At 39.1% G+C, this 15900-nt stretch overlaps 3 protein-coding genes across 4 annotated transcripts; 2 read left to right on the top strand and 1 right to left on the bottom strand.

Moving 5' to 3' along the window:
• Positions 1-756: 756 nt before the first annotated feature.
• LOC126596562 (uncharacterized) lies at positions 757-7472 on the bottom strand. The gene is made up of 7 exons (XM_050263187.1): positions 6820-7472; positions 6322-6690; positions 6106-6214; positions 5348-5468; positions 4420-5244; positions 1908-3963; positions 757-1600 (listed from the first exon to the last, which is right to left on the bottom strand). The coding sequence occupies exons 2-7, from the start codon at positions 6512-6514 to the stop codon at positions 1173-1175; spliced, it is 3732 nt and encodes a 1243-aa protein (XP_050119144.1). The 5' UTR covers positions 6515-6690; positions 6820-7472; the 3' UTR covers positions 757-1172.
• A 3563-nt stretch (positions 7473-11035) lies between these two features.
• On the top strand, positions 11036-12241 carry LOC126596401 (protein Iojap-related, mitochondrial-like). Of its 2 annotated transcripts, none has more exons than XM_050262979.1 (2): positions 11036-11565; positions 11860-12097. In XM_050262979.1, exons 1-2 carry the CDS (start codon positions 11280-11282, stop codon positions 11862-11864), a joined length of 291 nt encoding a protein of 96 aa, XP_050118936.1. In that variant the 5' UTR covers positions 11036-11279; the 3' UTR covers positions 11865-12097. The 2 variants fall into 2 exon arrangements, with proteins under 2 accessions (XP_050118936.1, XP_050118935.1); XM_050262978.1 differs by having other exon boundaries at positions 11052-11561; positions 11860-12241.
• A 385-nt stretch (positions 12242-12626) lies between these two features.
• Positions 12627-15588, top strand: LOC126596399 (3-oxoacyl-[acyl-carrier-protein] reductase 4-like). The gene is made up of 11 exons (XM_050262976.1): positions 12627-13074; positions 13224-13369; positions 13455-13508; positions 13614-13694; positions 13782-13827; positions 13908-14002; positions 14086-14118; positions 14199-14333; positions 14446-14539; positions 14636-14718; positions 15224-15588. Exons 1-11 carry the CDS (start codon positions 12642-12644, stop codon positions 15254-15256), a joined length of 1233 nt encoding a protein of 410 aa, XP_050118933.1. The 5' UTR covers positions 12627-12641; the 3' UTR covers positions 15257-15588.
• The last annotated feature ends 312 nt before the right edge of the window (positions 15589-15900 follow it).

Genomic DNA, 15900 nt, shown 5'->3' with positions numbered 1-15900 from the left:
GAAGAAATAAATAAATGAATTCGTTGACTTTCTTGAGGAAATTTTAGCAATGATTTTTCAACTTTACCTAAATTGCAGTAATGGTTCCTCAACAAAAAATTTGTAACCATTAGTCCTTTAACTCATCAAAACATGCAGTTATGGTCCTTTTCGCCAACTTTGTCCAAACTTCCGTCAAAATGAGTCACATGCCACATACGTGAGGTTGAATCAAAGGGCAAATACGGAAAAAAAAATTGTAGCAGACGTCCCTCAACTTTAACCTAATTTGAGCAAGTCCTTCCACCTTAAATCATTTTGACATAAGTTCTGACGGAATTGACGAAAGGAACCACAATTGCATATTTTGATGAGATAAGGGACTAATGGTCAAGGATTTTTAGTTGAGAACCAAACATCCAATTGGGTTAAAGTTAAGGCACAATTGCTACAATTTTCTCTTCTTTCTAATTTAATTGATTTTTTGTAAAAAATGAACTAAAAAAAGAAAAACTAATGAAAATAGTTTGAAAACTTTGAGTTTTAACGATAAGGACAAAATAAAAGATAAAGTGAATAGTACCATGATTGACTTTTTAATGTAAAAATGTGATTTTTCGTTAAAGTGAACAGTACCGGAAGACGGCTTGAACATCAAGCAACATTGAGTATGAACTTGAGAGTCAAGAAGTTAAAACAAGAGTTCCTAAGTGAGAAGATTGCTAGCACCTCCTATTATTTTCGCTTCCCGAATATCTAGTAATAATAATCAAGGTATATTCTAAAACAATCATAATGAATATGAATGAATTGAGTTCTCGCACACACACACACACTAGTGGAGGAATTGAACCACATCGAACTTACTGATTCCCTAACAAGGCCGGAGCAACCACAAACCTCCGATGCCTCACACCACTACCAGCACCTAATGACAAGGGAAAACTTTACAATTACGTCGTGAAAACATCGCCGATTCGTTTTCACGACGATTAGTACAAATATATCGGAAGATTCGGAACTGATACAAACATTTGGCAAGTACCACAAACAGCCCCTTCAAACACAAAAAAAACAAGTAAAATACAAGTACTCGGCACCATCTCCTCCATAAATATCGGCTGCACTGAACTACTGAAGGAAGTGGCCAAAATGCACAGCGGGAACTTTAAGTGGGAATAGAATGGAGACTATCACATTATAGTACAGTTGCACTTGGATTCCAGCTTTGGAGGCTTCATGCTGTCTACCTTGGGAAGCCCTACATTCCGTTGCAAAGACTCATCAACATTCTCATCATTCTCAGTCTTACTAGCAGGAAGCTCAGCATCTGTTTCCAACTGCTTTGGCTTGCCCTTTTGAGGTTTTAAAGAACGTCGACTAACAGTTCTGCCCCGCGGTTCCTTTCTCTCAGGATTGGATTTCCCCAATATTGTAACTGTAGGCCGAAAACCGTCTAATGGGACTGAGGTTTCCTTTTCCATTGCTATGGCTGCAGCCTCGTAGGCCAGATCGTGGACAATGGAACTGCAGAAGAGTATTGTATCTGTTGCCTCTTCTAGTGTCAGGCTTCTCGTCTTGCTTCGACCTTGATACTCAACCATTACTGTTGATTCCTCTTCTGAAAAAAATGTATAGGCATGTCAGCTATTCACTCTAATTCCATATAATGTGGTCAGGAAGCACAAAAAAAATAGGGAACCATGCTTCTTCCAAAAACTGGAAAAATAAAAGTGCCACTGCCAGACAGCATGAGGGAGAGCAAAAAAAGTTGAACACCGAAAAAAGTTTCTATTTCTGATATTGTAGTCCATACAATACTCGCCACCCTCATCGAGAAAAGTTTTAAAGTAAAAAATAAAAATAAAAAATGTCAAACAATAACTAGCAAGAAAGAAAAAAAGTTGAACACAAATTTTAAATCATACCTAAGATGCCATATGCATTATTAGAGGTGGTGTTCTCAGGAACTGAAGGTGTCATATCACTGTCGGAAGGAATTGGAACTGAAGGCTCCTGACACTCCTCAATCGTGCTTTTTGACTCGATGGAAGCATCACTGTTCATTGAACAATGGGCACTGTGATTACTTTTTTCAGCATCCACTCTGTCAACACTACTGTTGAGAGTGGTGTTTTCCTCCTTGAATGAGTCTGGATTTACAACTGATATTTCTAGATCTGTGGCACTCCTTGCATGGTTTTGCGATTCTTCACCGTTCTCATCTGAAGCATAATTTTCACAACCTGGTGCTACCCAATTCTCCTCTAATGGAGTGCTAACTGCATGATTCGACAATTCTGTGGTAGAAGCATCAAATCGTCTACTGGTAGAACTGAACACAGTATCATCTTCCTTGACAACAGTTGTCCGGGCAGAAGCTGTAGCAGTAACATCTGGTTCTGTACATTCTGAAGCTAGCAAGGATTTTTGAGATGTCATGGGAGCCACCTCTGCAACATCATATTCCACATTTCCCACAGTAACCTCAAGATCATCATCATGTGTGTTTGACAAAAGACCTAATGTTTGGTAGGCATGGTTTGGATCTCCATATGATGATGATGATCCAATGCTTTGGGGTTTCATGTTTGTGTCATTTCTGTGATTCTCCATGTCCGATGATCCAACACTTTGGGTTTTCGTGTTTGTGTCATGCCTGTGGTTCTCCATGTCTGATTTCTTGCCGCTCAACTGTCGCTGCACACGAGTCTCCGTTTGTCTAGCTGAGCCATAATCAACTGAAGATGATGCAGAGAAACTATCCATATCTGATTTCTTGCTACTCAACTGTCGTTGCACACGAGTCTCTGTTTGTCTAGCTGGGCCAAAATCAAATGAAGATGATGCAGAGAAACTAGCATGGCCAATGGAGCTTCTCATACTGTTTGAACTATCTCTAGCATATGACAGATCCTCGTAAGGTATGGTAGTGGCTGTTAAAGTCCTGCCCTGAACAACATCCCCCTTGGGACTGCTTGTCCTCTTAAGCAGTATGGAAATGCCTGCACCTTCTGAAATGTCAGCCCTCGTAATTGTATAGTTGTTAAAATGATGCAAATTCGGACTCACGGTCGCACTATTAGGTTGGCTACAACCAACAGTTAGTGCACCCACCTCTTGCTGGTTGGCTAGCCCATTCTCTACTCCCTCCTCCACTGGTTTTACAAGAGACTCTTCTTGTAAATAATTAGGGATTTGCTCACTGTCAATAGTTTCGCCTGAACCGACATTCTCTTCACCCTGGGATTTGTTTAGAATTCCCAAATCAGAAACTTGGGGAGATCCAGGCACAATCACCATGGTTTCCTTTGCATCTAAATGCTTTTCTTCTTCCACAATTTCGACAGACAAAGATGGGGAGCTTTCAGGAACTTCAGTTATCTCCGGAATCAGGACAGTCAAAAGTTTATCTGTCCTGCACTCTGGACAAAATCTAATGTTCCTTTCCACCTCATCAGAAACATAATACCTGCGACCACATTTAAGACAATGTTCCATGCCTTTGAGATTATTGACTTCTGAAAAATCACCCTTAACATGAGAATCTTCAGAGGTTCGACTGACTTCTGTGATGTTATCAGGGTGACCATAATCTTCAGAGTGACCAGCTCCACACTCCACTGTACTCGTGTCTCCATTGAAGTCACCATGATGAATGTCATGTGAGCCATCATGGAAGTCATGCTTGGTGTTTTCATCTACTACATCCATCTTGTCAAAGCCAAAAATTTCTTCATGAACATCAGAGTATGGCACTTTCTCAGATTCACTGGCCATATCATCCTGGTTGTGATCACTCCCTTCTGCATCATGTGCGACACTAGTACCCAGATCAGTACTCGCATTGCTGCTAGTTGTGACTGAGGAGTTCCTGGAAATCAGAGGACGATGCGCAGAGTTTGCTGTTCCAACATAGAAGGTGCTAGTGGGAACACTAGATAAGAGTGGCCGAAACATATTCTGGGGACCTTTCCGTTGATCCTGCATGGACATGGTAAGTCATTAACCCTATGATGTGGATTTCTATACCGTATGAACGGAAATATCACAATGAGTGAAGTGCAAATGTAACATTTAATAACTATAGGATTTCAAGATGTAAGATCATAATGGCAACCTAATAAATATTGAGAGAGAGAATATTACAATAATTCAGTGCGGTTCTTGTTTTCAGCATCTTTTTATAACTCTGGTTAAACCCAATGTAACGTTATTACTTGAAATAGGAAAGAAACACACCAGAAAGACCTTGAATTGAAAGCTAGAGAAACCTTTAGCAGACAAGAAGTTCAGAAATTCTAAAGTATTGTATTGCTTAGTCATTGGATAAGAACTTAAGAAAACTATCCCTACTTTCAAATAGTTGCCTCTCATCGGATGATAAAAGAATTATTTTATCATAAAGGATGCAATTTAATGCAGTAGATCATAAAGTACCATTTGTCGAAGGGCAGAATCAAAGTATCTTTTTGGAGCAGAAGATGAGGACACCACTTTGGCTGGTCTCTTTGAGAAGGCCACAGCTCTGTTGTTTGAAAAAGTACCAACTCTTCTTGAAGTTGATCGGTCCAAACTACCCACAGGAAGAGATTGTAGAGAGTCTAGATCATCATCACCAGAAGATGCTATAGAACCTTTGCTGTGAGAACTAAATGGGTCTAGATCATGACTATGAGATGAACTGACACTTCTAGAAGCAGTTGGAGACATTGATTTCCTTCTGTAGTTGGAGGAATTGTCCCTACCATTTCTAGATGCTGGTGAGGAACCCCTCACATATGTTGCCGGTCGATCAGCAAGAGAAGTACGAAGATTGGGAGGTGCATCACAGGAGAAGCCTGGAATATTTGTTTGCCATGCTCTTATTTTTGGTGAAGCAGAGTTCCCTCGACTCGTCTTTGCTGGGGAAGTTCCTCTTGTCCCAGGTGAAGCCCCAGTACTACTGGACCCAGTGCTCATCCTCCGTGGTGTGGGGGTAGACGACCTTGGAGGAGGTGTTGGGGATTTACTTGGGGGAGTAGATGGTCTCTGTGATGGAGTAGATGGTCTCCGTGATGGTGATGGAGTAGATGGTCTCCGTGATGGTGATGGAGTAGATGGTCTCCGTGATGGAGTAGCAGGACGTAGACTTGGGGTTGGACTGGAATGGCGTACCGGTGATGGCTGTCCCCTTGACTGGATTGTACTATTCCCCGAACGAGGAGATGGGCTTAAGCGATTAGGACTAGCACTACCCCTGCTGCTTCGGTAACTCTTCTCCATCTGCATTAAATGAAAGGAAAATAAAGATATCAGCATAATCTTCAAAGTCTACGAGATGATGACTAACATAATCGAGTCCCATAAAAGTGATTTGACCCCCTACCGTGGATGATCTTGATATAGAAATAGGTTGACTTCGAGGTCTGCCCCTCTGTGGTGCATTAACTGGTGGTGGTTCATCATCCAATGAAGGAAAAAGAGGAGTGTCGGGAGGCGTTACCAACCTTTGAAATTTAAAAACCAGGTCATTCCGTCAGTAAAAAGACATAAACAGGACCAGCGCTGATAAGAATCAGTAAAGGAACAAAATGCAACCCACTTCTATAACATGTTGATCATTCAGTTTTTGCTCTATGAATAAATGGACAAATCTCAAGCAGTGAAATTTTCCAGCTATTTGACAGAAACTCTTAAAATCTCAGCCAGATAAGATGCAAGAATGAAAGTATGCATGAAACAGACAAACCCTCTTAGTTTGCGAGATCATTTTGGCACCCGAAAAATCACTTCCCACACTCCTCTATTTTCTCACATGAGGGGAGTTCATAAGGTTGTTTAAAATTGTTTTTGGAGTGCCAAAATCATCACCCAATTTTTTTAGGAAAATAATATCTGTGTTCTTTGTCCTCTGACAAAGTAAATTATTCTGGTTTACTGAAAAATTCCCAGTTTTAAGGCAGGACACTCGTCTTACAATTTACCACCAGGGCGTATCATGTGCTTACAATGTAAAACGCATGCAAATTGATCCTAGATGAAATTTAATCATTTCTTTAGTACTTAAGATTGAAAAGCATATCCTAAACCAGTAATATAGCATCGATAAATTAAGGTATCAGATAAAGAAAAAGTATAATTCACCAGTCATAGTCATTTTTCTCCCCCTCCACATTAAACAGATCGCTACTCTCTCCCCGTGTCGGAATGGTGATTCCGAGCTTCACATCCGAAAATTGCCTCATATTTGTAGCTGTAAATTTAAAAACATAAATGAAACCCTGTCAGCCCTATCACCAGAGACAAAATCCTGAACCTTACACTTCCTAGCAAATGATAAAATGGTGGATGACATCTTACAGAATATAACTTCAAGATCATCTGACTGAAGCAAGAAATCCTCTTTTTCTCGGGTCTGCATTTCGTTGAACAAGGCAAGATCTTCATCTTTCTCTTTCAAAAACACTCCACTTTCAAAACTTTGACCCCTTCTGTGATGGTTTGCTCTTGGCTCTCTTCCGGGAGAGCACCTCAATGACGGAGAAGGAGGCATCTCTCACAACATAAAAACTACACAATCAAAACCGACGCCCCAACCGCTCCATACATCGCAAATTGAAGCAGTAACCCATCACGTACACCTAGCTTTTGCTCACAATGCCAACAATTTAAGCAACCAAGCTTCGTTTCCGATTCCCCCACAACACAAAATGCACCAAACTAATTTAACTCCAATTCCAACCTCTCAATATCAGTGGGAATCATACATGCCAGGTCCAGGTCAACTCAAACCACAAATATTAAGTAAAAATTAGTACAAAATTGCATTAATTAACGCAGCAACTGAAACAACCGTACCAGTCGCAATGCAGAGGCTAAACGTCGACGTATCTAATCCAATCAAATCAAGACCTTCATCGTGTACCGAAGTCTCAAAACCCTAGATTCTGCCATTTGAAGACACCAAAAAAGAGCAACCACCGCACCCGCCACCAAAAACCTAACTCCAACTCCAATTCAGCTCCGGCCAACCACTACGCCGCCACTGAACCCGAATTCACACCGCCATTGACGAAACCACTTCCGGCGCTTCCACAGCTCGACCACACACAGACAAAAATAGCTTCCGCAAAACTCACTGCGATCCCGAGAACTCGAAGCTCGACCGCAGCGAGCTCGAAGACAGCAACCGCAACGCGACGAATGCTGTATCAGGCAGTCGGATCTAAAGCATTTATTGCTCTGCCTAGGCGCGCACGGATCGGAAGACGAATGCGGTTACGGATCGGTGCGGCAGGAAATAGAAAGTGGAAATTTTGAGGAGGAGCTCCTGAAAACTGAAAAAATAAAAATAAATAAATAAAAACTGGGGATTTGCTTGTTTCCTCCACAACAAGCTTTCGTTTTCTCCTTTTTGTTTCTTCAGTTTTCTCTTTACTCGTCCATTTTTTTTTTCTTTTCTTTTTCGTGATTTTCTTTCTGTCAATTGCACTTTCTCTTCTTCTTCTTCTTAATTTTTACGACCGTTGCCACTGCCGTTATAGTAAGTAGTCTCTCCACTTAATCATGTATTTGTAACACTCCTTTTCATATGGTTATTTTCTAATTAAAGTAGTCAATAATTTGCATTTTTGCCGAATGATACTGTAATTTATATATATTTTTTTTTTCGAACGTTACACTAAACTCACCTTCTTTTTAAAAAGTAATCAAATAATATTAGTGGTTCACCTAAACGAGGAAAGTCTAACTCGAGTGATGATGGATCACAGTACTCTAGCCAACTTATCAAAATCAAAATTTGAAAATAATCTACACTAAATAAACCCAAAATTGATTTAAATTATTCTCACCGAAGAAAATCAAGAAATTTTCCTACCAACTCTATTTATGGCAAGTATTTTGACGCATTGCGTTGTTTTGGTGGATTTACGATTATACGATACGCGCAAAAGTTAAACATTATAACTATATAAGTAAAAGTTATGAATATTTGTTTAATTGTGATTTGTCTGCAAGGAGGAATGACTTCTTATATATAATGAGTCAAGTATTTTCCTTTCGTTGTAAGAAAACCATCATGCTCTATGTCAGTTTTCGTACACTTTCATTAGGTATACAAGTTTAGTAGCAAGATGAATCGTATTGTCGATTCAAAAAATAGTCGTCAAGCATATACTTTCATGAAGTTTAATTCCTCGATCGTTATAGAGCACAAAATCTTTTGTGTGTGTTAATCACATGCAATTCTACAAATCTGTAACTGAAAAATTATGAAATTCCCTCTCATAAGATAACAAGTGATGCTAATGGACACAGGTCCTCTATGAATTTGAACCATACGGATCTTGCAAAACAAATAATCTCAGTGATTCACGTAAAATTGTGCGGCTGCGATCACTCTTCTCCTTCAACTTTCTCACTCTTTCTCTTTCTCCTCAATATCGTTGCCTTCTTCTTCCGCGGCGATCAACGAAAAAGAACCACATAGAAAGAAAGAAAGAAAACGAAGAAAGTGGGAGGAGTTGAAGGTTGGGGAATTATGCAGTGGGATTGGGTTGGGAGGGGGAGGGAGAGGTGAGTGATGGTAGGGAGGTCCGTACGATATCGATGATTCGGATTTGGAGATGATCAGTTCCAATGTTAATAATCACATTAGATAATGAGGTTGTTATATTTGGATAAAACAATGCTTAATTAATCATTGTTGACTTGGATAATATCCACAAAAATGTAGATTGTAAAATGAACAAATGAAAGATAACCCATAAGTGTCAATGAGGCATTCAATTAAACCCTAAATAAAGGCAGTGGGACAGCGATGGAATTAGATAAAAGGCCGATGTACCAACAACCATGTGTTAATGTTATCATGAATTTGTGCACTAAATGGAAAGGTACTGCACAATGACGTCGTTTTAATGGGCAGGTGATGGAGAAAGAAAACTTAGAAGCCTTCAATGTAACCACAACCACTATTTATTTTTTCTCTTTTATATTCATTGTATGGTTTTCAACAAATCTTATGTAAAACTACACTCATAAAATATATAAGGTGTTTGTTCAATCAACCCAACTAATTAAAGTATTATACAAACCAATTAAAACTGTCGAGAAAAACCACGACCGTAATGTAGTTTTGTTTTATTCCATCTTCGAACGATATTAAATAAATAGGAGTGGATCCGTCGCACCATTTTTTTTACACAACTTTTGACCTAAATTTTTTCTGGACCCACTCAGTGATATATTTCAATGATCCGAACAGTATATTTTTTTTAAACATTATTCATATATTATCCTTGTAAAAAAAAATAGATAGATCCAAAAGCATTAAGACATTCATTTGTAGTGAAGAAAATGGACGAATATGTTTTCTACAAAGAAACCTAAATTCTTAATCCAACTGTCATAGGGTTCAAATTTGGGTGATTTTTGGTAGACATGATCTTTAAGAGAATACCTAAAATTAAAGAAACGGTTCGGATCGTTAAAATACATTACAAATTGAGTTTCACAAAAATTTGTGTAAAAAATATTTAAAAAAATAATATCACATACCCGTCTCTAAATAAATAATAATAAAGTAATAATAAATTTGAACCTGCTTAGCAGAACGACTTGAGAAGTACTACATGTTACAACTGCATGCATTATTTATATTATCTCGAATATATTTTGTCCGTCCGAGTAGAATAACAACTTGAACTAGCATTAAAGTAATAAATGTTGAAGAAAAATATAGGTTAAATACGGTTCTTGGATGATCAGGCCAAAATTTTAAATAGTTTTTTCTGTTGATTGTATTGGGTATTGGGCAATGGCATACAACGTTCCACAAAGACGTAAGGAGATGGAGACATATAATTTGGTAGTATCCAGCTGTGTATTTGCTGTATATTATAAATAAGGATAGTGTGGGAGACCAAATTTTTTTAATTAAAATTGTAAACTAAATGATATGGTTGTTGATAATTAGATTATTACTTAAATTTTGATTAACGTATTTATTTTTTAGTAGTGACACATTATTTGATTTTCAAATTTAGTTTAAAATTTTGATCTCTCTAGTATTACCCTATATACAAATGTATAAGTTCTATTGCATTTGCATGTATAAGTGACATATTTAAGCTCGAAATAATTGAAACGCAAAACCTAATACCTAACTAATGTACACCTTATTCAACAAAACAAAATGAAATAAAATAACGTGTATATTATATATTTGTTTGCACCAAAGATCTGGTGACACATCATATAGTTTATAAATTTAATCTAAAAATTTGGTCTGCCTAGCATTGCTCTTATTTATAATAAACTACATAATAGATCATCTATAATAAATTGGTATCTAATTGCTCCTATGCAGAAATTGAACTTTTAGACTATTAATTTACCATTAAAAAAAACTATTAAATCCTTCACCAAAGGAGATGTCAAATACGTCAACTATGACCTAAAGACATCGAGTGTTCTTTAATAGAGATGTCATATATGACGTGACGTCCGAGCCATTTGACTCCTTGCTTTCTAGCTGTTTTTTTTTTTTTTTTTTTTTTTACAGCAAACAAAGATGGAGTGAATATATTTAATTTGATTTTTAGTGCATGGGTCTCATTGACAACCAATAAGATAAAAACTAAAATTAATTTTAATTATTTTTAATAGTTAATGTAACATCCAATATATTAATAAAATAAATATTCGACATATCTATTGGAAATGAAGAAGATTTTAAATTTATATTATGGACATATCAAACATCAAATAAAATTTTGATATATTATATTTGACATCTCCTATAAAAAGACTCTAATCATAGTTTTAAGCCACCTATTATCCTTAATTTTGATTTGACAAAATTAAATGAAACTAACTATTTGGTTGAAAAATTAAATTAAATTAACTATTTGGTTGAAAAATTAAATTAAATTAGCTATTTGGTTGAAAAATTAAATTTAATTAACTATCTGTTGCAAAAATTAAAATAAATTAATATACTAATATTACCTGTTCCCGATGCAACCAAATGTCCAAACTCAGTTGAACTCAAATCCTCGCTTTCATTTTCCAAGCACACGTGAACTTGAAGTTCGTGATATTCGTTTGACATTTACCTTTGTGTTACTATTTACTTTATACCAACCCTCACGTTACTATTTACTCAACACCAACACGGTGCGTTTTGGTTTCAAAGATGATGCTTCTGGAAGCAACATCCCGAAACGCCGCCGTTGCGCGCCACTCACTCCGCAACGTTCTGAAACGCTGAAACCCAAACCCTGCATCAGCGCACCGCCACAACTAACACCACCATGTTGGCGGCTCTACGGTCTCGGTCACTCCCTCTCTCGTCTGCTTCTTCCTCGTCGCTCCTTCAACAATGGAAGCTAGGGTTTCCAGTTGCGCTCTCCACGTTCGCCGGAAGAGGCCTCCTCGATCTCCAAGAGGTCGAGAAGGTTCTCAGCGACGTGAAGGCCGACGACGTGAAGGTCATACCGGCGGATAAGCACTGCGAATGGGCCGATTTCATGGTTCTTGCCACCGGAAGGTCCACGTGGCACGTCAAGAACATCGCTCAGGCCCTAATTTACAAGGCAGGTTCGAATTTATATGTAATTTCAATTCCTAATTTGTGTTTGGTTCCCTAGAATCGGAGGGAAACGGAAGAGAGTGAAACGCTGAGTCTTCTTTTGTACTGGTTTGTTGAATTCTGTCTATTGCCGATTGAGTAGAAAATGGAGTGTAATCTTATTATCTGTTTGGTTGCCTAGAAAATTTGAGTTTACATTTTCCTGTTGAATGCTGCTTTATGATTAACTAGGCTCCATTGCCTTGGTTTTCGATGATGAACTCGATTACCATCTGATAATCTTTGTCTGTTTATATGAGCAGTCTAAGCAAAAGCAACAAGGAGCTGAGCGGTTAGTGCTTCCCAGTGTGGAAGGGCAAGAGGGAGGAAAGTGGATTGTCATTGACTCTGGTATATGTTCTGCACTTTGTAGGGTCGTCGGTTTTCGTTGTCGAAAAGTAGTTTTGATTAAATATTTACTTTTTTTATGGTATGTTCTATAAATTGCATAAACCCACCACCACAATAGTTCTGGAGGACTCAAAATTGTTTTTATTTTTATGGAAATGTCCAGTAGCCACACCAGGGCTCAGACGTGGGTATCGGGTAGGTAGGGCTGGGATGAGCTTCAACCCATGCGCGATATTAAGAGGAGGGAATGTACTTGGGTTGTTCTTGGATTACCAGATTTCATAAATTTCTCAACTGGCATGGGAATACCACCACACGACATTTTGTGCCAATGAAATAAAAATAAGGGGACAAAAACTTACCACGGGCCGCCACCACGTAAGTCCTCCTGATTCAGGGCCGTTGGTGGACCAGAACCGGTCCACGTCCTTAAAAGCCAAGACTATGACCCAGACGTCCGTCGTTATACCGCCAAAAGCCCAAACGATATTTGGAGCCAACAAACAAACAGTTGTAAGAAGTTTGGTCCTGAAAATTTTCAACAAAAAAAATAAACCGGGTCGAATTAGTTGAGCGGAGTAACCTAATTTTCCTGCCCATCAATCTTAAAGTCCCACACAAATCCTCAATTCAACCTCAATATCACCATCCTACCCCTCCCACCAACACCCTCATCACTGTCATCAGTGGCTGCATGGTAATTAAATGCAAAAGCAGTCCCACTCGTCAATCCCAGCAGCCACCTACAGAACCAGCTCAAGCTTCTTCACTCGACGCCTTGTTTCCATCGCCACTCCCAACCGTCTCGACTCTCTCCGGAGTTCCCAAAGCACTTCAACGCAGAAAAAACCGCACCAAAACGCACTCGTTTTATAAAAGCCGAACGGCATTGCCTCGCATTTCTAGCTTCTCACTTCTCCCTTCGCGTTTTTCAATCCTCCCGAGCTCTCTCATGGCTTCCGTCGCTGCATCAAACGTCGTCGCTCTAAAGTCCGCCGGTAAATTTGGAGCTCCCGCCGACGCCAGGGCCTGCCAGTTTAAGCAATGGGCCCCGATTGGCGGCGCAGCCGGATCGGGTCGGAGTATTGGGCTTCAGTACAGATCCAAGCGCTCCTCCACTTCCTCTGGTAATTCGAATTGCAATTAGCTATAGAAAACGATTGGTATTGTTTTGATTTAACCTGATTAGGGATTTAGAATACAGAAATCAGAAGGCTGTTGGCAGTGTTATGTAAGAAATTTGGAATTTGATGGTGATGGTGGTGACACGTGACAGGTCACGTGAGGGCTCAGGTGGCGACGCTTGAGCAAGCGAGCGCCGGGGAAGCCAAAATCGTGGAGGGTCCGGTGGTGGTGGTGACCGGAGCTTCTAGAGGCATTGGCAGAGCAATTGCTCTGTCTTTGGGCAAAGCTGGTTGCAGGGTTAGTTTTTTAGTGTAATATTCTTTGTTTCTGTATTCTGGGCTTTGGTTGTTGATTGTGAATTGATGATTGTGTGTGCATGCAGGTCCTCGTTAATTACGCAAGGTCATCGAAGGAGGCCGAGGAGGTTTCCAAAGAGGTACAGTAAAATCATCTATGCAAATTATCCGAATTAGTCTTGCTGACTTGAAATTTGTTGTGTGCTATGATTAGTGAATGTGTGTTTGATTTTGTGTTCTTTCAGATTGAGGCGTTCGGTGGACAAGCTATTACTTTCGGAGGAGATGTTTCGAAAGAAGAAGATGTTGAGGCGATGCTCAAAACAGTAAGCAAATGTTCCTTCTTATGATTAATTGGGTTGTTTTGGCATGGTTATGCTAGTTTGGTGTGCTTATTGATTTTGCATCTGCAGGCGCTTGATGCTTGGGGAACCGTTGATGTACTGATAAACAATGCAGGTTATTCCAAACTTCACCTACTTTTTGTGTAATGTCCAATTTCAAACACGATCGTCTTAACTTTTGTACCATGATTTCAGGAATTACCAGGGATGGTCTATTGATGAGAATGAAGTTAAAACAATGGCAGGAGGTCATTGATCTAAATCTTACTGGTGTATATCTATGCACCCAGGTGTGTGCTTTGAATTTTCATTTTCATGGAAATGCTACTTGACTTCAATGTGGAACTGAGAAACTTAAACTTGTTTGTTTCAGGCAGCAGCTAAAATCATGATGAAGAAGAAGAAGGTGAATGCCATTCCTTTCAAAGGAGATTCCCCGCCCTTTTCTTCTTATGTCTTATCTCAGTCAGATAATGCTTCTTGCAGGGAAGGATTATCAATATAGCATCCGTTGTTGGTCTAGTTGGAAATGTTGGACAAGCCAACTACAGTGCTGCAAAAGCCGGAGTGATTGGTCTGACCAAGACTGTTGCTAAGGAGTACTCCAGCAGACACATCAATGTGAGTGCTCCATGTTTTTTCATATTTGCTATACTAATCGACTCATCCCGAGATGATATTAATGCTGTTTTATGGAGTGGGTCATAATTAATAAACAATGGATTTCCTTCAGGTTAATGCTGTTGCCCCGGGCTTTATTGCATCAGACATGACTGCCAAGCTAGGCGATGACATTGAGAAGAAAATTTTGGAGACTATCCCATTAGGTGAGTCTGGGGAAACTCTAATTATTCAAGTCAGATATTTTGTAATAATACTGATAATAGTTTGCTAAAATTATTTCATGGTGGCTGTGATTACAGGAAGATACGGCCAACCCGACGAAGTTGCTGGACTGGTGGAATTCTTGGCCCTTAGTCCAGCGGCCAGTTACATGACCGGACAGGTATGATCTTTTTGTTTTTAATTAATCACATTTAAGTAACTGGCCCTTAGTCCTGCGGCCAGTTACTTTAATGTGACTTGTTATGGTCTATGAAACGAGAATAGGAATGCAGTATATGCCACCTATCTTCAACCCATGATGGATTTGACTTGGACTCAAGTTGACGGTTTAACTACAAGTGATAAGTTTGAATGTGATGGAGTTTAAATGTTTTCTTCGGATAAGTTTAGCCTCTTTTCCCTCAAACATCATAATGTACAGAAGTTCTTTAGTTATTAACGTACTGCGTTTCCCTTCAAAATGATTTATTGAAGAGATAAGTGAAGGAGATATTTGGATCATCAAAACTAATTAGAATGGAAGTGTATCACATTTTGGACAAGTGACCCTAGATCACGACGGCAGTAGTGCGTATTGTGGTGACTATGTTGCAATTAAGGAGCTTTTGTAGGGCGGTTTATCAGAAACCTTTCTTGAAATTTATTTATCGATGCCGTTCTTGCAGGTGCTCACCATTGATGGAGGGATGGTGATGTAGGTCTACTCTACCGCCGGCCTCGGAGAAGTGTATTACAGCCTTTGAGCTTCGGGGTTCGGATTATACGAGATGGATTCAGTGGTTTCTACTATGACAGTAAGAAGTTAAGTGAAAGCTCAACAAGTTACAAATCTTTTGCTTTAAGTTAGTTCGACAATAAATTTTACTGCAAGGTTTGATAGAATTTCAGTTTTAGCTTGTTAATGGCACTAAAAAATCTCTGTAAAATGACACAGTTTGTGGAATGTGTTTGGTAAAATCGATTATGTTGTGACACAGAATTCCGAGGATGTATTGCCTCCAAAACTATGCACTCCGTATATTTACTGTCACTGTGGCATCTAGACTAGTAACATTGCATTGTACGTGTGTTTTTTCTCCGCATGACCTGATATAATTAAATCGGGATACCACGTAGCAGTAAACTTCCCTTATTGTTAAGCCAGCCATTGGAATCGAGGGTTTGTATGGTACAGCTCTACTTTAGTGACCATAGAAAAAATAGATGCAAGGGAATATTTCTTTATTTTTTGGTTGGAAGCATAAAAGATAAGATTATTACGTGTTAGGATTCCAAAAATTGACATCCGAATAATCGACCGCCGTCGAAAGTGAGAGTAGAAATCCATTAAACTTGTATTCGT

Source organism: Malus sylvestris, chromosome 13, assembly GCF_916048215.2.
Source record: "Malus sylvestris chromosome 13, drMalSylv7.2, whole genome shotgun sequence".
Lineage (NCBI taxonomy): Eukaryota > Viridiplantae > Streptophyta > Magnoliopsida > Rosales > Rosaceae > Malus > Malus sylvestris.
This window is presented reverse-complemented; position numbering and strand designations above follow the sequence as displayed.